This window comes from Ictidomys tridecemlineatus, chromosome 12 (assembly GCF_052094955.1).
Source record: "Ictidomys tridecemlineatus isolate mIctTri1 chromosome 12, mIctTri1.hap1, whole genome shotgun sequence".
Lineage (NCBI taxonomy): Eukaryota > Metazoa > Chordata > Mammalia > Rodentia > Sciuridae > Ictidomys > Ictidomys tridecemlineatus.
Window position 1 is genome coordinate 46,693,292 of NC_135488.1, and position 23,801 is coordinate 46,717,092.

General features: G+C 37.4%; 1 protein-coding gene across 9 annotated transcripts in view; it reads right to left on the reverse strand.

The window, feature by feature from the left end:
• The window catches only part of Gcc2 (GRIP and coiled-coil domain containing 2), a 48,780-nt gene extending 36,857 nt beyond the window's left edge, over window positions 1–11,923 (reverse strand). For 2 of the 9 annotated variants that reach the window (XR_013428834.1, XR_013428835.1), the window contains exons 1-7: window positions 11,744–11,874; window positions 11,479–11,535; window positions 10,433–10,517; window positions 9,016–9,083; window positions 6,366–6,470; window positions 3,059–5,521; window positions 2,185–2,257 (exon numbers count right to left, since the gene is read on the reverse strand). Coding sequence is in view for 7 of the 9 variants with exons in the window: in XM_078028852.1 (XP_077884978.1) it covers window positions 2,185–2,257; window positions 3,059–5,521; window positions 6,366–6,470; window positions 9,016–9,083; window positions 10,433–10,517; window positions 11,479–11,535; window positions 11,744–11,776 (2,884 nt within the window). In the remaining 2 variants the exon portion in view is untranslated. The other 7 variants (XM_078028854.1, XM_078028852.1, XM_078028853.1 and 4 more) reach the window with 7 other exon arrangements.
• Between the last annotated feature and the right edge of the window lie 11,878 nt (window positions 11,924–23,801).

The following is a 23,801-nucleotide window of genomic DNA, read 5'->3' on the forward strand; positions in this document are numbered from 1 at the left end:
TTTTTTTTTTTTAAGAGAGAGTGAGAGAGGAGAGAGAGAGAGAGATATAGAGAGAGAATTTTTAATATTTGTTTTTTTTTAGTTCTTGGCGGATAAACATCTTTGTTGGTATGTGGTGCTGAGGATCGAACCCGGGCCGCACGCATGCCAGGTGAGTGCGCTACCGCTTGAGCCACATCCCCAGCCCGAGGACTTCTTTTTTTTAAATAGTTTTATTTAGTTGTTGATAGACCTTTATCTTATTTATTTATATTATCTTATTTATTTATATGCGGTGCTGATAACCTAACCCAGTGTCACACACATGCCAGTCAAGTGCGCTACCGCTGAGCCCCAGCCCCAGCCCCAGCCCCAGCCCCTCAGGACTTTACTTTTTGAATATCTTTACTTATGATCTGAATTCCTGTCCTTACTTATTAATCAGTGTGTACCTGTGCCACACTGTGCAGCAAAGGCCAACTGTTCCACTTCTGCATTTCACTGCAATGCCATCTCACCTACTCTGGCATTAGAGCAGCAATTTTACCCTCTCCGGTGGATTTCCCCCCAAAAGTTTATAAACATGCAACAAGAAAAATATCAAGACATCAAGATCAGGAACAAACAGTGAGATAGTTACAAAGGTCAGGGGAGAGATTGCAATTAGGTGAAACATGCTATTTTTCCGATTTAAAAAAACAACTCACTGCCCCTCTTTTATAGAAACACACTTCAAAGAATTGTCTATACATGCTCTCCAAATTCTCTTCCTCCATTTTTTTCTTGAATCCAGTGCAATCAATCTTAGACACTAGCACATCCTGAAACTCCTCTACGTTGTTTAGTCTAATGGTTAGTTTTCAGTGCTCATTTTACTTGACCCCTCAGCAGAACTTGCTATGGATAACATTTCCCCACTTTTTTCACTTGCACTTGTCTTAACTCGCAAGAAATTTTATGTTCCAGTTTTGTTTGTTTGCTTTTTTAAACTTATTGGCTGCTCCTTCTCAATTTCCTTTGTTTTCAGCATTTAAAAATAGGAAACTGTCTATCTCTGGTCCTCATCTTTTTTCCATATTGCTGGGTGATTTGAATCTCATGGCTTTTAATACCTACTATTTAATTACAAATTTTTATCTCCAGCCTAGTTCTCTCCCCTTAACTCCAGATTTACATAAGCATTCTATAACTCCAGATTTACATAATCATTTTATCTGATATTTTCACCTGAATTGGTATTTAAAGTTAGTCTAAAACTGAGCATCTCTCCATGCCCTAGTCACCCACCACAGAAAACCGGAAGTTATTCTAAACTCTTTCAATTTCCCCGCCTGTCCCAATCTAACTGGTTATTAAATTAAGGAATCATGAGCATGTTATACAACACTTCTAAATCTTCATTTTTAAATGGGAATAAAATAGTTATTCCATGTAAACCATGTGGAATAAAAAGATAAGAATAAAGTCTCAATTCCTCTGCACATCACACTAGCATGTTTATGGTCAGGAACTTCCTGGTCTGATCCTTGATTATGAAAATGTTAACATATGAACACCTGATGCTCCTTCTTGCTGCAATCCCTTCCTTTCTTCTTGTGTCATATTTCCCAATCTTCAAGACCTAGTTGAAGGGTTGGGGTTGTGGTTCAGTGGCAGAGCACTTGCCTGGCATGTGTGAGGCATTGGGTTCAATTCTCAGCACCACATTTAAATAAAGAAAATAAAGATCCATCAACTACTAAAAAAATTTAAAAAAAAACCTAGTTGAAAATGCTTTTCTCTGATATTTTTCTTAACTTACAACAGGCAACTTTTTATGCTATCAACATTATATCTTTGTCTGCACCTCACACTATGGTACTTAGAGCTTCCCTAGACAGTGAGCTCTTTGAGAACACTGTCTATATGTTATTCACCTTTCTATTAACAATGTCTAGAGCAGGTGGACATTCAAATAATATTTGCTCAATGAAAATATCCCCAAAATAATCATGCAACCATTTACAAATGGTGTCATATTAGTGTTTTGTTGGATTAAACAGAAAGTGACAATTGAAAGGAAAAGCAAACAGATAGCTGGGGGCAATGGAGGTTAAAGGCAAAGATAGCTACATTATGTTTTTAACAATGCATTAATTAGCTACTTTCCTGATCTATTCTAACCAGAATTTGTCTAATGGTGACAACATAGAAAAGCATAGTTACCTATTTTTTCTTCCAGCTCTTTTACTGAAGAGAGTTGATCATTATTTATAGAAGATGATTTCTCTACGGAATCCTAGATTTTACACGGGAAAATAAAACAAAAAACAATAACAGAATTTATTTACTTTCCCATGATGAAAAAAGCAAACTGATTATCTGTGTTGACAAACCAAGTAACACTAATGTTATGTACATGGCATTTACTTTGAGAACTAATAGTACTCAGAGGCAAGAGTAACGTGTTAAGGGCTGGGGATGTGGCTCAAGCAGTAGGGCGCTCGCCTGGCATGCGTGTAGCCCGGGTTCGATCCTCAGCACCACATACAAACAAAGATGTTGTGTCCACCAAAAACTAAAAAATATTAAAATTCTCTCTTTAAAAAAAAAAAAAAGAGTAACATGTTAAGTATCAAATATATGTGTAATAAAGAAATGATCAAATGGTGATTATAGTTTATCATCTTTTACAACACAATTTTTAAAGAAAACCTTAAAATTGTAGCCAAAGTGAAATAGCCTACTTTTTGCTCAATAGTGTTCTTTGAAAACCATGCATAAGGATGTAACTTAAATTTCTTCATGCTTGTGATTACACACTTTTGACCAAAATATTTTAAACACCTAATCATTTAATCTTATATAAGTTCAAAGTTTTAAAATGATTACACCCCTCCAAAAAAATCAATGCAATAAACAGGATATATAACATCAAAATATTTAAAGCACTTTTCAGAAATTTGCCACTTTGAGCATAAATGCTAAAAAATAATTTACTTCTGACTTAAAAGTGGAAAAATGTTAATATAAAATTTTCTAGAGTCTATGACCAGAACTAAGAATTTATTTGAATCAATAAAGTTCAAATAGTTAGTACCTTTAATAATGTCAACTCTGCTCTCATATCTTGCAATTCAGTTTCTTTTTGTTCTAGTAATGCCGTTAGGTTTTCATGTTCCGTTATACAAGATTTTTCATAATGGGTTTCATTTTTGCTGAGTAATTTTTGAGATACTTCTTCAACCTGAATTAAAAGATTCTGATTTTCAAGTCTTGTTTTTTCATTAGCAGTCTTCATTTCTAGAAGATCAAGTTGCAGTGCCTCTTTTTCTGACAAGATTTCTTCTAACTCTTTTCTTAAAAGAACTTTTTCTTGTTCATAGTCTCTCAGTAAAGACCTAAGTTCTTCACACTGAACAACATTCTCTTCTTGAAGGCACTTAATCTCTTTTTCTAACTCTAAAACCTTTTCATCACATTGAAAAATCAAGTTGTGTTTTTCTTCATTTATTTTTGTTAAGGATTCACCTATAGCTTGTAGGATATTCCCAACATCATCATCTTCATTTTCTTCTAAAACCTTTGACCCTAATTGTTTCAGAAAACTATACAACTGGGTTTTGACAAATGACTTCTGGACTTGTTCATTTTCAAACAGTTTATTTAAATTTTCTCGCTCTACAACCATGACCTGAAGTTTCTTTTCTAATTCAGTAATATGTTCTTTTAAGATAAAATCTTCTTTTTGAGACTGAAGAGCTTCCAAATCCTTACTCAACTGGCTGTTTTCAGAGTTCAGTCTATTATTTTCCTCATGAAGAGTCTTTACTTCAGATGAAAACGTTGCCCGGTCTTCAGAGAGGGTTTTCATTTGAACCATAAGTTTTTCTATTTTTTGGTCACTTTGATCCTTCTCTTTTAAAGTCTCATCTAGTCTTCCTGTTAACTCATTTACCCTTTGTTCTAGTTCACTGTTGTACTGGGCAGTTTGCTCAACTCTTTCCTTTAGTTCTATGGCTAAGCTCTCTTCCCTTTTACATTTTTTATGGAGACTATCTACTTCTTCATAGGAATTTTTAATTTTACTCATAAAATCATCTTTTTCCTCAGTAAGAGAACTTATCTTTGTTTCTAATTCTTGTAACATCGTATCTCTTTCACTGAGACTAACTAAGTACAATTCATTCTTTTCCTGAAGGCTTTTTATGGTATTTTCAAGTTCTGGTACTAATTCTTGTTGAGATAATAACTTTTCATTTTCTCCCTGGAGTCGATTCATAGTTTCAAGAAGAGCATCTTTTTCATTAAATGCGGTTCTAAGCTTCTGCTGAAGCTCATGAACATCAGATGCTTGCTGTTGTTTCATTGACTCAAACTCTTGACTTATTTTCCCAGCAGACTCTCCCAGTTCTGTTTGTAAAATTTCCATAATCTCTCGCAAACTCTCATAATTTAAGATTGCTTCTTGCTTTTCTTGTTGTAGGTTTTCACACTGTTCCCTAAGACCCTGTATTTCAAACATTAATGCTAATTTTTCTTTTTCCGAACCTGACAAAAACGTCTCATTTAGTTCTAACATTTCTTTTTGATGTTGTTCCTTAAGACTGTGCACTTCTTTGTTATGTTGTTCTTTAGTAAAGCAAAACTGTTTATTTAAATCTTCTAGCTCATATTTTAATTTTTCTATTACACACCCCTGTTCTTCTTTAGCTAATAGTAGTTCATTAATTTTAAACTCTAAGTCTTCTCGTTCATGAAAAAACTCATCCCTTATATGTTGGGCATCCATTTCAAGTTTTAATTTAAGATTATTCATATAAGTTACCTCATCTTTTAAGATACTATGTTGAGATTCAAGTTCTTTTAACGAATCTTCTAATTGTTTTACTTTTTCATTTACTACTTGTTCTACTAAAGTATCTTCTTGTAAAAGCATAGAACACATTTGATTGTCTTGGTTAACATTTGAGGTGGACTTCTTTAAGTTTTCCAATTCACATTTCTCTTGACTACTCTTCTCAGTTGCCTCCCATTGTTTTACTAAGTTTTCATTTAGCTTGTTTAACTTGTTTATTTCTGTTTCATGTTCTTTAGTTGATGTTTCAATTTGGCACATCAATTTCCTTACTTCTTCTTTGTGGGTAGCTTTCAACAGCAAAAGTTCTTCTTGTAAACTATTAATATCTTTTTGGTAATGCTGAGAATTTTCCTCAATGACTTTTTGCAGTTGAGTAACCTCTTGTTTTTTTTCATCAGTGGTAGCTTCTAACTGCTTTTGCAGATATGAAATTTGCTCCTCAAAGGCTGACCTAATTTTTGGAATTTCTTCTTGTAATTTTTTAACAGTATCTTCAGATTCACTGTGAAATTTGAGCTGTTCTGAGAGCTCTAATTGTTTATTCATTGCTTCTTCCAGTTTCTCTTGTAATCCAGCTTTATCTTCACTGTGTTTGGAATGCACTACCATCAATTCATTTTTCAAATCTTCAATTTCTTTCACATAGTTTCTATGTGATTGTTCTACTTCCTTGTGCAAATCTTCCATCTTAGTTACAGAATTCTGTTATGAAAATAAAACAAAGAAATCAAGTAAAACAAAAGAAACCCGTACCCTGAAGAAAGATATTGACACTGGCCAATAGAGCAAAGTAAATGAAGGGAAATATACTAGAGAAATGTGATACTGAGATTCCAACAATTTTCCTTAGGCTCTATCTACTTTAAGTAGAACAACTAAGATCAGCAATATTAAAACTATTAAAGTAATACCTAACAACTAGTAAATCTCTGAATTTAATTTTCTTTTAAAAAAGTGACAAATCATATAAGTTGTATAAAGCATAAAACTTCAACCTGAGTAGATTACCTAACAGGCAAGAAAGTAGAAATGAGATACTGAATATCCTAGAACTGAATACATAACAGTATTTAGAGTTGTGTGAAAAAATGAACTTATTTTCATTTTTATTGACATTGTAAGTATTAAAAGAAGATATAACAAGTAATGTTAGCTTTAGCTTTGTATAACTGAATGACTGCATTTACTTTATTTTTTTCTTTTTGTCTTAATCTTTGTTCCTTTTCTCATAAAACTGGATTAGATTTGTTTTTCCTTTTCTTTTTTTGTACCAGGGATTGAACCAGATGCACTTAACTACTTAGCCACATCCCCAGCCCATTTTTTGAGACAAGGTCTTGCTAAATTGCTTAGGGCCTCCCTAAATTGTTGAGGTTAGCTTTAAACTTGGTATCCTCCTGCCCCAGCCTCTCGAACGGCTGGGATCATAGACATATGCCACCAAAACTGGCAATTAGATGCTTTTAAAGGGTTTAGTTAGCTAAAAAATTCATGCCTACACTATATAAGTTAATAAAAAATAAAATAACATTAAATATTGTCTTACCTCAACCTCTTGTTTCATTTTAGTATTTTCTTTCTTCAGAGAAAGACATTGTTGTTCAGTCTCTGCTTTATCCAGAAGAATAGCATCCAGACGTTCAGTCAATGCCTGTTTTGGAATAGAAGGATTTGTTTGCCTGGGGTTAAAAAAAATGGTGGTCTGGGCTGTGGTTGTGCATCAGTGGTAGAGCACCTGCTTAGCATATGTGAGAGAGGCACTGCGTTCAATCCTTAGTACTACATAAAAATTAAGTAAAATAAAGGTATTGTGTCCATCTACAACTAAAAATAAATAAATATTATAAAAAATGGTGGACTGACCACAGGCATAGTTATCACGTCTTTCCCAATCCATGTTAAAGGGAAAATAAAAGATTCAAAAAGGTATAAACATAACAACAAAGAGAAAAGGAGAAAAGATATAGGAATATGAGAACTTCAACACATTTTTTGGAAAAAAAGTGTTCAGAAAAATATAAAAACTGAAAAATGAAGTCAGAAATTGGAAAAAGATATTAAAAACATGCATAATCAAGAATATCTCTATGTAAAATATATAAAAAGTTCTACAAATCAATAAAAAAAGGCTCACTGGTCCATTAAAAAAAATGGACGTTGGATAAAAAATGAGTGATTCCTTTCAGGATCACCATGACCTTTCATTTTACATTTACTTAACTGGCAAAAATAAAATGTAAGACAAAACCTAGTGCTGAAGAGGATATGGATCTATCGGATCCTGGGTATGTTATTGGTAGAAGTGAAAGTTATTTCAAATACTTTATAAAACTGTTTGACATAATCTCCTACAGCTGAACATTCATGAAACTTTTTTGGGGGTGGGTACGGGGATTAAACTAAGGAGCACTCAACCACTCAGCCACATCCCCAGCCCTATTTTGTATTTTATTTAGAGAGAGGGTCTTACTGAGTTGCTTAGGGCCTCGCTTTTGCTGAGGCTGGCTTTGAACTTGCTATCCTCCTATCTCAGCCTCCTGAGCCACCGGGATTACAGGTGTGCACCAATGAGCCCAGCTAGGATAATGGCTACCTTGGGTATGAGAAACTGGAGGGGCAGCATAGGATAGTAGGGGACTACTTGGGAAGATGTTTGTTATTTTCAAGATACTAGATTTTCTTTTGGGTTCACAAGTGATCAAAATATTTCAACCTGAAGGAAACAGAAAATGCAAAAGCAGAGGTAAACTTTAAGACAGAATGAATTTATTTCCTCAGAAAAACAGAACATGTTAAAATTTCAAATAAGATGTATAAATTTTCAGATATCAAGAATGAGCTCTTCAAAATTAAACATTCAAACCCCCAAATAGAAATTTCAATATAATTGTGGAAAATTAAAAGTCAATGACATTTCTCAGACAAAATGGAAAACTGGAATGAAAATATAATTCTAGATTAGTATTCCAAAAAGCTCTGTGGCATTTTCTGTAGACTGTCTCATTTAACCTCTATGATCAACTGTTTTTTCCTTATCTGTCTTTTTTATAGATACTATAAAGGTTAAAACCTTAAACCTCAGGCCTCCCCAGTTGATAAGATAAAGATGCAGGAGCACAGAGATGAAGGAATTGGTTGTGATGACACCACTGGGAGATTGAACCAACTCTAGGATGCCTCCCTCTGAACTCCTTAGTGAAAGAATATTAATTAAAAAACAAACAAAAAATCCCCTGTGCTATTTAAGAAAACAAGAACAAAGCAGATAGAGAAAAATTTAGAAGTTCTATATCGTGTTATAGCTACCCATCAAATAGGAGAGTAGGATAAAGGCATTTTTTAAATGCACCTACAATGCACTCATTCTTAAGAAGCTATAGAAAGATGTGCTCTATCAAAATGAGATGGTTAACTGAGAAAGTGAATGATGAGAGATCCTAGCAAATGGGGGCCTGATGGAGGAAAGCAGTGTAGAGGTTCACAGGATCATCGCCAAAGCCAGTTCCAGGAAAAATGTGTAGCAGACCTAGAAAACAAGCAGACCAAACAAGTACATGAAGACAGAAGGCAGGAGAGAGCCATGCAAATGGAGAGAAAGCTGAAGTAAAGCTGAAGTAACCACAAGTCTTTGTAACTGATACATGTAGAGAATAAAGGAAATCGCAAAGTTAAAGCATAAGTCAAAAAGCACAAAGCCCAGTGGTGCTGCTGACCCACCCAGAGGAGGGGATTTGGTCATGTTACACTTGAGAAGATGACAAGTGAAATGTGTGAGGGTTTTTTCCCAGGCCCCTAGAAATACAACTTCAGATATGGGTCAGTAGGCATATCTAATGATGTAGATCCACCTACAGATTACAAGTATCTTTAGAACAATGAAATTCTGAGCATGGCCAGGTTTTCTGAGAGGGGTAGGGAGGAATAGGGCAAAGACTGAGGTATTTAAGAAGTATGTGGGAAGAAAAGGGGAGAAAAATATTCATTTCAGATAGAGATCTAGAAGTCATTAGCCCTATTTTTTTTTTTTAATAGTTAATCATAGTGGTAAAAACTTAACCAAGTCCAGAGAGGAAGTGGTAAACAGAATGCCAGATAGCCTCTAGCAAACTGACATCCCTCAAGGAAATTCTATTTATCATCTGACATTTCCTTTTGGTAAATAAAAATTGAAGCAATATTCACAATTGTTTCATTACCTTAATAATATCATCAGTTCCTCCATCAACAGGCTTTGATTTGAATTCTTCAATTTCTTTTTCCAATTCTAAATAATTTGAAAAAATTTTCCAGTTTAGAAAATAATCACTAAACTGATAAGTATATTCTTAAAAAAAAAAAAAACCTCCATAACCTATAAATTTGAATACATTTAAGAAGCAGACACTTTGAGAAATACTGACTCACATAATAGCATCATCTTTTCCTTTTAATATGGAAAACTTAAGATAAAAAAGTAGAGAAAATAGTATGATTAATCTGTATATACCCATCATCCTGCTTTAGTGATTATCACACTGACAGTATTTCATGCTTAATAGCACTCACTTCCTCCTTCCCCCCTTACCTATTATAAAATTTGAGACAGGGTCTCACTATATTGCCCAAGCTAGTTGCAAACTCCTGGGCTCAAGCGATTCTCCCTTGTCAGCCTCCAAAGTAACCGGGACTATAGGCATGCACCACTGTACCTGGCCATCCTGATAATTTTGAAACAAATCCTAGACATATTATTTCAGTTATAAACACTTCTTACTGTATAATTTTAAAGCAAGAACTCATATTAAACCTCATATTAAACAAAAAAACTTGGCTCTAGAGCCTAGAACATCATTTTCAAATAAATTACTCTCTTAATTACAAGCAGATTCAAATTCTAAAACATAATTTGACTTTCTGATAGAAAATAATTCTTGGCTTTTTTTTTTAGATTGGGCAGTTAATATTTTTAAGTCATCTCAAATTTAAGACTTCAGCCACTTGAGCTGTTAGCATTAATTTCCTTTTGAAATAAAAATTAAATAGAATAGAAAAATTAACCAATCCCAGCAAACGTATACATTTCAGATTCCCAGGAATTTATTACTTTACTTAAGGACATTGACTATGTCTTTGGGCTTACCACTTTGTATCTCTAACATTTTAACTGACTCTTCTAGAAAACACACTTAACTCAGAGGAATCTACAATCCACATGAAGGAAAAAAAATGCTTAACTTTACAAAAATTTTAAAATAATCCTCCCTAACTTTAACTATTCAAAGATAACTGTAATTTAGACATGCAAATATTAAAAAAAAAAACAATAACAAAACGAAACAAAACACAAAAGAGGTAAGTGTTGTTAAGTAGTGAGATTCTACAAGTGACTAAGATGCATTTGGAATCATGAAAACTAAAAATGGGCCAATGTACTATTTAAACTACCATTTTGGGCTGGGATTGTGGCTCAGCAGTAGAGCGCTCGCCTAGCACGGGCGAACCTGGGTTCCATCCTCAGCACCACATAAAAATAAAGGCATTGTATTGTGTCCATCTACACCTAAAAAATAAATATTAAAAATAAAAATAAAAAAATACCATTTTTAACCAAGATAGATATTTTCAACCTAATACCTGTACACCTTGACTTAGCTTTCTGTAACAGCATCATTTGCTTCTTGGCAAACTTGATGAGATCTTCCTTGGGCAATGTTTCCAGCTGAAAAGTGTAACAACTTGTTATCACATTTCCAGAATGTCACAAAAAAAACAATGTCTGCTTAAAAATAAAAGCATTCTACTGACTAAACCTTTAAGCCAATCAAATACCATATTTTATTCCACATTTTAAAAAATAGCAAATGCACCTTCAACTCAAGAATCAGTCATTAGCAAAAAGAGCACTTAATTTCTTACACAGATCATTGTGACAGAGGTCACTTTTCTAGATTTTGATTTCTTAAACTGTACAATTAGGGATTGGAACTAATACTTCTTAAAATTCCTAAAGAGCTGTAAAATTCTAGGCCAAGCTGAAAGAAGTCTCTGGTCATATGAAAATTTATAACTTCAGCAACAAGATACATGAGGAAACTTTTCAGCTTTAACTAAAAAACTGGGCTTTCACAACTTTTGAAAATCACTTAACCTCTGTGGATTCTCATTTGTAAAATAAGAATAATCACAGTACTGTCTCAGAGTTATCATGAAGCTGGAATAAGGAAACCCCGTGCTTAGGCAAGGGCCTGAAACTTGGCATGCAAACAATAAATCCTGGCAATAAATCACTATCATCTGAAATCATTGAATGTTAAACATTGTCAGGGGCCATAAAAAATGATCTCTCTCTTTTCACGGCACAGGAACTAGAGCCCCTAGTTCCCTACCCTAACTCAATGGTTTTCCAGGCATCACTAGAGAAATCCTTATAAACCAGACGGCTTCACCGAGTGTCTGAAAACGGCAGGGTCCTAGCAGTGCACACCAGGAGCAGGGAGTACACAAGAACGGGATTCTCTACGGGGGGGTGAAGGTTGCGGGAGTGGGAGAGAGAGGCCAGTCAAGGCTGGGATGCCTGGAAGAGGCTCTCGCTCTAGAGCAGGCTCCCCTGCCCACGTCCAAGTCCTCTACTCCGTCGCCCTTCCGCTGCCGAGCGGCCCGCCGTGTCACGCGCGCTTCACCTTAGACTTCCCGGTGCCCGGGGGCGCGGCGGAGGCCACCCCATCTTGAAGAGGATCCTACAAAAGGAAACCAGACGCAGGGGTCAAGGACTCTCGCTCACCCCGGGCTTCGCGCGCGGACCCCACGGTGGGGACCCACGGCGGGGGCCCGCGCGGGGAAAGCCCTCAGGGGACAGGTCGCCCCGGGAAGGCGGCGGCAGAGTCCTCCCGGGTCCCACCCTCGTCCCGGTCGTGGCGCGGGAGGCTCGGCGGCGGGAAGACGGACCCGGCCAGGCCGCCGCGGCCGCGTTACCTCCATCGCCGCAGAGCGCCGCGGCCCGCACCTCGGCCGCCGCCGCCGGCTTCCGACTGCGGCCGCCTCCGACGCAGCCCCGGCCGCGGGTCAAAGGTGGCGCTCTGGGGCGGCCCCGCCTCCTGCGTCTCCCAGGCGACACCGCAGCGGCGCTTCCGCTTCCGCCTCTCGGCTCCGGAGGCGGTTCCCCAGGCTCCCGGCCGGGGCTGGGGCCGGCTCCGCGCACGGAGCCGAGGGGCCGTCGGGTGTGCGCTGCACTCGGCTGGGTCCCGGGCCCGCGGGTCGCGAACCCGGTGGGTCTGAGTTCGGGGACCCCACATGTGGGTGACGGGGTCCGCGCGAGGGGAGGTGACCAGGAGAACGCCTGGGACCCCCACTGCACCGGCACCCCACTAAGATCTGCTAGTGGGATCCCCGAGCTCCTCCTGTGCCCGGATCGACCCTCCAGCCCCCCAACAAGCCTTCCTGCTGGACTGCTGAAGAGTTTGCTGGCACCCTGGCCTTCCAGTAGTGTTCCCATCACTCTCCAATTGACAAGGCCACCTGGAGCGACAGCTCCTTTCCCTGTGGTTTGAAATGGCCCAAAGAACGCAAAGAGGCAGCGCACAGATAAATGGTGGCTGATTCTGTGAGCTAAAGGAGGTGTCAACTAGGAGAGAGAATGACTCCTGGAGACTTGAGGATGCTCTATCATCTGCTCTTCCTCTTCTAACAGTGTAGCAGCCCTAGTGTTTGGTGGGTTCAGGGATAACATGCTACACAGTGTGTACAAGCAGAGAGATTTGGGCCTTCTGCTTAACGTTTTGACTTAGTGATAATTTTTTTTCCTTTGGATATGATTGAAGAAACATACATCTCTGATTCCTGGCAGATTTGCCACCATCATAGAAGGTAGCCGGAGGACAAAATTGATAAGAGGAAAAACACAGGGCCGAGACCATCACATGGAGTCAATAAATTCCTTTTACTAAGAGAGCCAGTGGGCATCAGGGTTTGCTGTTCCTTGTAACAGTGTACAAAATATTTGGGGAAGGAGTTTTCCAAAGTGGAAAAAAAAAAAATCTCTCAATAATGAGATGGCTTGAGAAAATGACCATAAAGTTGGACTTTGTGCAGTGTGTAAGATGAGTAACTTCCTTATGAGACTAGAACAATAATCTCAAAACCATAATTTGGGAAACTGACTCCTAAGAGTCGCAAAAATTTTTAATGTTTTCATGGTAGCAAAAGCTATTAAAGAAGAGGGAATAAATGGTTTGGCAGAAAGTATTCAATAGCCTTAGGGGAAAATAGGAATTTGTTTTCCCTATATCTGCAAAATTATGTTGCCTTTTATGTAGTAGGCACTACCTGAATACTTAATTTAATCTATTAATTATTTGACATAGAAAAAAATCAGAAGAACAGAACACAAGATCACTAGTCAGTTTTTTCCAAGTTTTGAAAAAGGTTAGAACTAAAATGTCAGGGATATTTTTTTCTGTTTCTTAATATAAAGGCTATTGTGTGGCATGGTGTCGCACGCCTGTAATCCCAGTGGCTTAGGAGGCTGAGTCAGGAGTATTGTGAGTTCAAAGCCAGCCTCAGCAACATAGTGCAGCCCTAAGCAACTCAGTGAGACCCGTTTCTAAATAAAATACAAAAAAGGGCTGGGGATGTGGATTAGTAGTTAAGTGCCCCTGGTTCAGTCCCTGGTACCCCCCCATCCCCCAGCAAATATATATAGGTTATTACAACATTTTTCCCCTTCCTGTATGGGATCTAGGTAATATGGAATATTTCTACAGCCTTTCTTGATCATTTATAAAATTAACATTTTTGAAGACTATAGTCCTTGCTTTTTATTTTTTAAATTGACATAGAGCAAAATGGACTTTCCTTTTGACTTGCAGTTCTTTCAATTTTAATATATAGACTCATGCAAACAACAACACAATCAAGTTACAGAAAGAGTTTTATTATTCCCCAAACTCCCCATATCTATTGTAAGCACACTCCCCTTCTCCCTAACCCCTGGCAACCATAATTTATTCTTTATCAATAACACCATATAAATGGTTATAGAGTATCTAAACTTTTAAGATTGACTTCTACTTAACACAATGCCTTTGAGATTCTTCCAAGTTGTTACATTTATCAATGATTTTTTTTTCAATTTTATTGCTGTGGATTATTCATTGTATGGATATATCACAGATTTTCTTTTAATCCCTTCAACAATTGTAGAACATTTGATTTTTTTCCCTAGTTTTGGGTGATTATGAATAGACCACTGTAAAAATCATGTACAGATTTTTGTGTACATTACTCTCTCTAGGATAAAGAGCTAGGAGTGAGATTTGCTGAGTTCTATAATAGGTTTATGTTTGACTTTTTAAGAAACTGCCAAACTCTTCATTATGATCATTACTTAAAATGCAACTGAGAGGAGTTGATCTCTTTCTGGGACAGCTGCATTTAGCGACCAACTGCTTAAGCAAGATGACACACCACAAGATGAGAGAGGCAGTCAAAACCTTTTCAGGTTGATTTTGATGGAAGCTCTTTCAGTGCTTCCAACAATACCAGATGCCTACAGATGGCAAAGAAAATGGAAGGATGGAAGGTCAATTGAATACTTTGACTACCAACCCATTGTGGAGTAATGTTTTTTTGCTTTTATTGGTGCATTATAATTAAACATAATAGTTGACTTTATTCTGACATAATCACATAAGCATGGAGTTTCATTTACTCAATGTCAGTGTCCCTTTCCTCCTCCTTCCCCCACCCCCCATTCCTCTTTTTCTACTCCACTACTCTACATTTAGCTCATTTGTGTATTTTTAATTGTGCTTTGTAGATATAAAGGTGGAATTCACTGTGGTATATTCATACATGCACATAGCTTAATTTTGTCAAATTCATTCTGCATTTCCTTCACTTTCCTGTCCCTCCACCCTCCCCCTCAATCTCCTTCTTTATTGAATAGCTTTTGCAGTGAAACGTATGCTATGGTCAGGTGGCAAATTGTCCAGAAAACCAAATACATGCCATGCATTAGTTTTAGAGGCCACAGAAGTGTGACTGAACTGAAATTATTATCATGGCCTGAAAGTGTCAATGATGATGAAACACCGCCAGTAGCCTGGGAGGGGCCCGAAGTCCAATGTTGTCAGCCTGCCAGGAGAGCATTATAGCAACTTTGAGTAGGACCCATAGTCTGGCATTCAGTGGCAGCCTCTGCAGAAGCAGATAGTGCTGATAGATGTGTTGTCATGTCTCCTGTGATGACGGATCCAGGCAGTAATAGAGTAGCATCTAGAACAGTGCAGGTTCAGTGGGCAGCTTGATTCTGGTTAGTCTCATCAGAGAATGGGCCCTTCCTGTGGGTTATACATGTGGGTCTCTGAAAGTTTAATCAGCAGCTGTGACTTTTGCATTTCATTTAATCAGCATCCCCATTTTTGCATTTCACAGGGATGCTTGAGGGATGTCTTTTTAAATATTTATTTTAAATTTTAAATATTAATTTGTAGTTGGACACAATACCTTTATTTTATTTTATGTGGTGCTGAGTATTGAACCCAGGGCCTTGCATGTGGTAGGTGAGCATTTTCCCTTTGAACCACAACCCCAGATCTGGAGGGATGTCTGCCAGACTTCAGTTTGCAAAGTAGCAGACCAAATAGCTAGGCCATTGGCAACAGCCCAGGGGTCAGTAAACATGTAAGACAGTTCATCAAGGGGAGTATTGGCAGAGCTCTGTGAAGGGTCTTGAATTCTATCTGCTGAGTGGAGGAGCTACCACATGTTTTTGGTTCTGCAGATCTGGTACGGAGGTTGAAAAGTCACTGTAGTGCAGTAGAAATCATCAAGTGTCAGTTTAGTCAAACCAGGCTTTGTGCTAGTGAAATGGCTCACATGGCTGATTGGGGGTAAAATTTTCAGCAGATTGATACCACTCTTTAGTGTTAAGTCATATGTATATGGCACCAGCCCGGGTACGATCTTGAATATACCATTTTCTTTTCTGTCAGTCATAGAGTCTGCATTGAGCCACCCAATAATGGGAATATCAAAGTTGAAATTCACGAGGTTTCTGACTTGCCAGTGTACAGCTCATTAACTCTATTGGTAATGCTTTGGACATCAGAGGGGAGAGGCATTTGCACTAAATCCTGACTCTTCCATTGACACTTACGGGATAAGAAGTACAAGTATATAACCTAGAGGTTCCTATATCCAGACATAGGAAAAACAACAAAACAGCAGTACCTAGAGTCAACTTAAAGGGCCTTCCCACAAGGTCACTTACCTTCCCTCCTGCCTATGAATCCTTCCTGACCTCTTAGGTGAGTTTGAGTTTTCCATTCCCAAAAGAAACCAGGTAGGATGGTCACTTAGATGTCTTTCCAACAGAGTCATAAAAATTTGAGTCCCTTACTTGTCAAGTTCTCCTGCATGTTGGTGCAAATGGACTTATATTCCCTTTTCAGATACACCTCTGCCCAAAACTAAATCACTTTTTTTGTATCTTTATTTTATTTATTTATTTTTATATAGTGCTGAGGATCGAACCCAGCACCTTGCATGTGCTAGGCAAGCACTCTACCACTGAGCCACAACCCCAGCTCCTTAAATCACTTTTTAAAGCAGAAGAACAGAGAATAGAGGAGGAAGGAGGAATCCATGCGGCAGAAAGAGTGGCTTCATATCCGTAAACAAGACATGTTACATTTTGTTTAGAGCTGAGTGGTGACTGTTTGGGGACCAACCAAATAAATTTCTAATGTCCATGACCTGTCAAAATCTCTATTACCCTCATTGGTAACACCATATATTTTAGTTGTACAACATCCTGAATAGTTCACATAAAATCTGAAGGTTTCTCTGCTTGAAAAAATGTACAAAAATGTGAGAATTCCAGGCAGAATTGGTTTTAACAACGTGTATCCTGTGACCTTGCTAAACTCACTTATTAGTTGTAGAACATTTTTGTTGGAGATTTTTCTCTTGGATTTTCTTTTTTACCATCATACCTGGTTTCTTGTGAAGATCAAAAACTGATGCAACTGACCGATCAGAAAGGGTCAGAATGGAGGAAGGAAGCCAAAGTGACCTTGTGGGGGGGCCCTATCGGTTGACTCAGTGTCCTGTGGCTTTGTAGATTTTCCTGTTTCTGAAGGTTATTGTTAATCATGTAATCTGTGAAGAGGGACAATTGTACTTATACCTTTTCAATAGGGATGTCTTTTTTTATAGCATAGGCTTAGACGTCCAGTACTGAGTTGAAGGGGAGGGTAAGCATACATTCTTGCCTTGATCTAATCTCTGGAGAAAAGCAGTCTTTCACCGTTGATTATGTTAGTTGTAGGGTTTTGTGTGTGTGTGTGTGCGTGCCCCTTTATGAACCCCATGAATCTTCAATTTAAGCACCCTATGCCTTTCATGAAAATTAAGTGCAGGAATAGTGAAAAATGTTTTGCTCAGTCCCACTCCTGAAAATGCTTCTATATTTATCATACTTCCTTTGATGCACTATGTGACTAACTCCTACTTTTTGTACTCTTAGGTGATGTTCTCATTATATATGTCTTTTTTTTGGTATCAGGGATTAAATCCAGGGGTGTTCAACCACCGAACCATATCTCCAGCCCCCTCCTTTTAAATTTTGATACAGGGTCTTGTTAAGTTGCTTAGGGCCTCACTAAGTTATTGAGGCTGGCTTTGAACTTGCAGTTCTCTTGCCTCTGCCTCCTGAGCCATTGGGATTACAGAATGAGCCACCATGCCCATCTACACATGAGTCTTTTAAGTGTCACTCTAAAAGTTTGGTCTTATATATAGACCCTTTGCTCCATTGTGGTAACATGGCCAGGGAAATGGCCATATCCTTTCATTTATCTGTCTGTCTACCCATTCATCCAGCCATAGCTATCTATCTGGTTTGTGTTTTTATATTCATACACACATGTGAATAGTTCATAGGTAATGGAATTCCATTAAGAGATGTACAAAATCTGCCATCTTATGATGTTGGCAGTGATTGATGATCATTTCTTGGATCCATTAATTCATTAGGAGGTACAAACATGTACACCCATGTGTATTCATCATATAACTTCAATAATTGACATGTGACCATGCTTGTTTTGCTTCTATCCATATCTACTACTCCTCTAATTTTCCATATTATTTTGAAATAATCCTAAGACATTATTCACGTACACATAGAAAAGTAGAACAACAGCATTGTCACACAAATAATGGTAAGGTTTTTTCATTGTTGTTCTTCAGTACTGGGGATTGATTGAAGTCAGGGCTATGTCAGGTAAGCATTTTATCCCTGAACTACATCTGCAGCCCTTTTTAAAAATTTTGAGACATGATTTCAATAAATTACCATTTTTGCTTTGAACTTGTAATCCTCATGCTTCAGCCTCTGAGTAGCAAATACAGCGAATTCTTAAAATTACTACATACCAACTCAGTGTTTATATTTGCCAGATTTTCTTAACATATTTTTAGAGTTGATTTTTTTTTTTTTTTGATACTGGAGACTGAACTCAGGGGCATTTAGCCACTGTGCCACATCTCCAGCCCTTTTTATATTTTATTTAGAGACAGGATCTTGCTAAGTTGCTGAGGTTGGCTTTGAACTCACAATCCTTCTGCCTCAGCCTCTCGAGCCACTGGGATTACAGTTGTGTATTATGGCTGCCTGGCAGAGTTGGTTGTTTGATTCAGATTTTAAGAAGGTCTATACATTGCAATTTAATTCACCTAAGTCTTCAATCAGAAGGTTCCCCCTCTATCTACTTTTCCTTGCAGTTCTTAAAGCCATTGAGTCATTTTTCCTGAAGAGTTTCTTACAGTTGGATTTTACTGATTGAGTCCCTGTGTTCTCATTTATCATTCTCTTTGTCTATGTTTCCTATAAATTACTAGTTAAATTTAAAGGTTTGATCAAACTCTGGTTTGTGTTTTTATATGCATACGCACATTCGAATAGTTAATAGGTAATGTAATTCTATTAAGAGATGTACAAAAGGGGCTGGGATGTGGCTCAAGCCGTAGCGCGCTCGCCTAGCATGCGTGCGGCCCGGGTTCGATCCTCAGCAGCACCACATACTAACAAAGATGTTGTGTCCGCCGAGAACTAAGAAAAAATAAATGTTAAGATTCTCTCTCTCTCTCTCTGTCCTCCTCTCTCACTTTCTCTTTAAAAAAAAAAAAAAAAAAAAAAGAGATGTACAAAATCTGTCATCTTGTGATGGTGGCAGTGATTGATGATCATTTTTTGGATCCATTAATTCATTAGGAATTACAAAATGGTGATATTATGATTCTATTGTTGTTTATTAGCTGAGGTACTTTTTTTGTTTATTTATTTATTCTTTATTTTTAATTGATTTTTAAAAAGTAAATGATGGCAGAATGCATTACAATTCTTATTACATATATACAACTCAATTTTTCATATCTCTGGTTGTATATAAAATATATTGACAATTCATGTCTTCATATATGTTCTTTGGATAATGATGTCTATCACATTCCACTATCCTTTCTAGTCCCCTGCCCACTCCCTTTCCCTCCCACCCCTCTTCCCTATCTAGAATTCATCTATTCCTCCCATGCTCCCTCTCCCTACCCCACTATGAGTCAGCCTCCTTATATCAGAGAAAACATTTGGCATTTGTTTTTTGGGGATTGGCTAACTTCACTTAGCATTATCTTCTCCAATGCCATCCATTTACCTGCAAATGCCATGATTTTATTCTCTTTATTGCTGAGTAAAATTCTATCAAGTATATATGCTACATTTTTTAATCCATTCATCTACTGAAGGGCATCTAGGTTGGTTCCACAGTTTAGCTATTGTGAATTGTGCTGCTATAAACATTGATGTGTCTGTGTCCCTGTAGGATGCTGTTTTTAAATCCTTTGGGTATAGTCCAAGGAGAGGGATAGCCGGGTTGAATGGTGGTTCCATTCTCAGATTTCCAAGGAATCTCCATACTGCTTTCCATATTGGCTGCACCAATTTGCAGCTGCACCAGCAATGTATGAGTGTGCCTTTTTCCTTACATTCCCACCAACACTTATTGTTGTTTGTGAGGTATTTTTAAATATTTTTTTAGTTGTGTTTGGACACAATACCTTTTACTTATTTATTTTTATGTAGTGCTAAGGATTGAATTCAGGGCCCCACACTTGCTAGGCGAGTACTCTACTGCTGAGCCACAACCTCAGCCCAAGCTGAAGTACTTTTTTAAAAAATATATTTTTTTAGTTGTAGATGGACACAATATCTTTTTCTTTCTTTCTTTTTTTTTTTTTAACGTGGTGCTGAGGATCGAATCCAGTGCCTCACATGTTAGAGGCAAGAGCTGTACAACTGAGCAACTGCCCCAGCCCAGATGTACTTCTTCAAGAAGACATTTTCCTTCATTTAACACTTTTAGTCTCATAAGTTCAATGTTTGTGTCTCACTATACTTACTAGTTTTCAAAGCAGTGGATTTCAAAGCAATCCTCCTAAAGTGACCAGTTATTTTTTTTCCCAGAATCAGCCATGGATCTAAAAATATTTGAAGAATTTCAGTTCATTATAGCTCTTACCTTTCCCATTGTTCAGATTGTCCCATTCTTGGCTTTTAGGAAAGATCCTCTTTACTTTGGTTCTGGAGTTCACTGTGTTCTTTCACATAGACCTTTAACTCCTAAGATTAGATGGAGCCTTAGACATTGCTTCTTTAACCTCCATTCTTTTCTACTGAAGCTCATTTCTGCTCATCAAAGAGCCCTAATTATGTATTTACAACTAGCTTCCTTATTGTGCTAATTGAAATGATTCATTATGTTGTCCCAACATTAGCAATCATTCCTTGACTGGGTTTAGAATATTTTTAAACATTTTTGCTTTAACCTGACAAGTTCAGATAAAGTAATTAAAGCACATATATACAGACTGGGCTGAATTGGAAACTTATTCAGCATATCATCCCACTGTTTTCAACTTTAATTTCTCAGTCCCTTCCAATTTTATTCCTTATAATTGAGGGGAAGCAGCATCATCTGTAAGACTGAAGAAGAAAATCATTGTTGCTGCCTCCCAACTTAGCTCTTCTGTTCACTGCTTCTGAGGTGAGTGGTGATAGGAAAAATCAAAATGCTTTGATTTTTTTGAAGTTTTTCTACAGTGGACCAAGGAGCACAATGAAGTTGGAGTAAACAGCGTGCACGAGTGTGTGTGTGTGTGTGTGTGTGTGTGTGTGAGTATCTATAATGTGTTTTAGCATGTATGTGTATAAAATATATTCATACACAAGATCTCTAAGAAATGCCAAGTATATGCTACTTTTTATGGCCCAAATTATTTCACTCTACTGCCAAAGAAACTTAGGGTAGATTCCTATTTTGTTGAGCAACTTGAAATCACTTGCAATAAAAGAGCCAGTTAAGTAGATTCTGTGTTCATCCCAAACCTGTAAAAGTTTCTTAAACACAGTCAGAAACAGCTATATTCTAGGATTGCAGCTCCATGAACTACTCCAGAACTGATGTTCTCACAGAACTCTTTTTCACACTTGAAGCCAAAGAGAGCCTTTTTTTCTTTTGTCCTTCCCCCCTCATCCACTCCTCCCTTGCATTGGCTTGAGTAAAGCTGTCCATCAGTTGCTGTGGCAGGCAGAGCAGCACCTTCTGGGGGTCCCTGGAAGATGAGGGTCCATGTACTCCTAACACCCCAACTGCCTCACAACCACTCCATTTCACCACCGTCTGCTTTTCAAGTTGTTAATGTACAAGGATTTTTTTTCCTCTGAAATGGTGGAGGCAGGCATAATGTCCTTGACCGTGTGATGGCCTCTTTGTTCTTTTTTTATTTTTAAGAAAGTCCTTTAGTTGTAGATGGACACAATATATTTTATTTATTTATTTATTTTTATGTGGTGTTGAGGATAGAAGCCAGTGCTTCACACATGCTAGGCGAGCGATCTACTACTGAGCCACAACTACAGCCCCCTGTTGTTATTCTTAAGGAAAAAAAATCTTGGGACTAGGTTGTAGCTCAGTGGTAGAGTACTTGCCTAGCACATGTGAGGCACTGGGTTCAATCCTCAGCACCACATTAAAAAATAAATAAATAAAACAAAGCTATTATGTCCCTCTACAACTAAAAAAATATTTTAAAAATCTTGTATTTCTTACCTTACTAGTTTATAGTGAGTGCAGAAATCTCCTAAAAGTATTTATTATCTTTTGTACTTTAAAGAATATTTACAAATTGTGAGCATTCTGAGATGTCCCAATATTCTTAAACCAATTGCAAAGAGCTTATTTTGGTTTTAGAAAAAAATCTTTATATTTCACATCCTGTGGACTGCAGATTAATTCATGTTTTTAGAATGTATGGTAGCTTGATGAGTCAATTCATAACTTGTTCAATGAGTATGTTTTTTAAAATTTTTCCAATTTTAAAAGTAACACAGGTTCATTAAAGAATATCAGGAAAATTTCAAAAAGAAAATAAAAATCACCTTGAACTTGTTATAAAAGCAGAAAATAGGGACAATGACTTTGTCAATATTATGTGCTGTGTTACTGCATACATTGTATACCAGATGGAGACTGCTTTATGTTAACTATCACTCACTCCTCCCATAATATAAATTGAGGATATTACAAGGCCCTGCCCATGTAAAACTACCGGTTGGGTGTGGTGCCACCATTCCATTAAAATGCACCTGTTGCTGGACACAGTGATGCAACCTGTAATCCCAGCAACTTTGGAGGCAGAGGCAGAAGAATCACAATTTCAAAGCCAGCTTCAACAACTTAGTGAGGCCCTAAGCAGTTTAGTAAGACCATGTCTCAAAATAAAAAATAAAAAGGACTGGTGATGTGGCTCATTGGTTAAGAGCCCCTGGGTTCAATCTGTATATATATATATATATATATATATATATATATTTTTTTTTTTTTTTGCTTAGTGAGGGGCCAGAGAGACACCCGATCTTTTTTCTTTATTGTTAGTACAGTGGTAAACTTTATTTAGAAAATTTAATCCTTGGCTCTTTTCAATTTCAGTTATAACTCAACATTGGCGTGGAACAAGTACATTATTAATGACCAGTGTGGCTAAAAACCACATCACATATTTCAGTTGATTTTTTTTTTTGGGTAGGAGATTGAACCCAAAGGTGCTTTAATACTCACATCCTAGCCCTTTTTATTTTTATTTTGCCACCATGCCTAGCTCAATTTACTTTTAATATATATAATGCTTAGAATAGAAGTGGGTATAGTTATTCTGCTATAACCCTTTGCTCTTTATACCTCATAAGAAACTGAGGCCAGAATTTATGGTACTTGCTAAAGGTCCTAAAGTAGTCAGTAGCAGAGATAGTACCAGAACTAAGGATTTCTGACCCTCAGTACAATGCTATCTTTTTCATGACAAAAAAAAAATTAGCTATCCGGTATTATATTATAGAGTCACATGAACATGCTCCTGCCAACACACATTATGTTTTAATTTCTTAAGTAAAATAGTATTAACAATTTTTAACACAAATGTCCATGATTCTTTAAAAAAATTTTTTTTAGTTGTACATGGATGCAATACTTTTATTTATTTATTTATTTATTTTTATGTGGTGCTAAAGATCGAACCCAGTGCCTCATGCATGCTAGGCAAGCACTCTACCACTGAGCTACCACCCCAGCCCAATGTCTATGATTCTTATATGTTCATAGTGGTAAATTCTGATTTCTACTTTAAGTCAGGATGGGCTTCTTTGTGTTCACTGTATCAGGTTAAAGGATTATTAGTTTTCTAAGGCTTCTATAAGAAATCACCACAGATTTAAATCACTAGTGGTTTAGATCACAGACATTATTGTTCTGGAGACCAAAAGCCCAAACCACGTGGCAGACAGGGTTTGTTCAGAGACTCTGAGGGAAGGATCTGTTCTTGGCTTAGAAATGGGTATCTTCCCCTATGCCAAATTTCTGTATTTCTGAGCCAAATCTCTCCCCTTTTC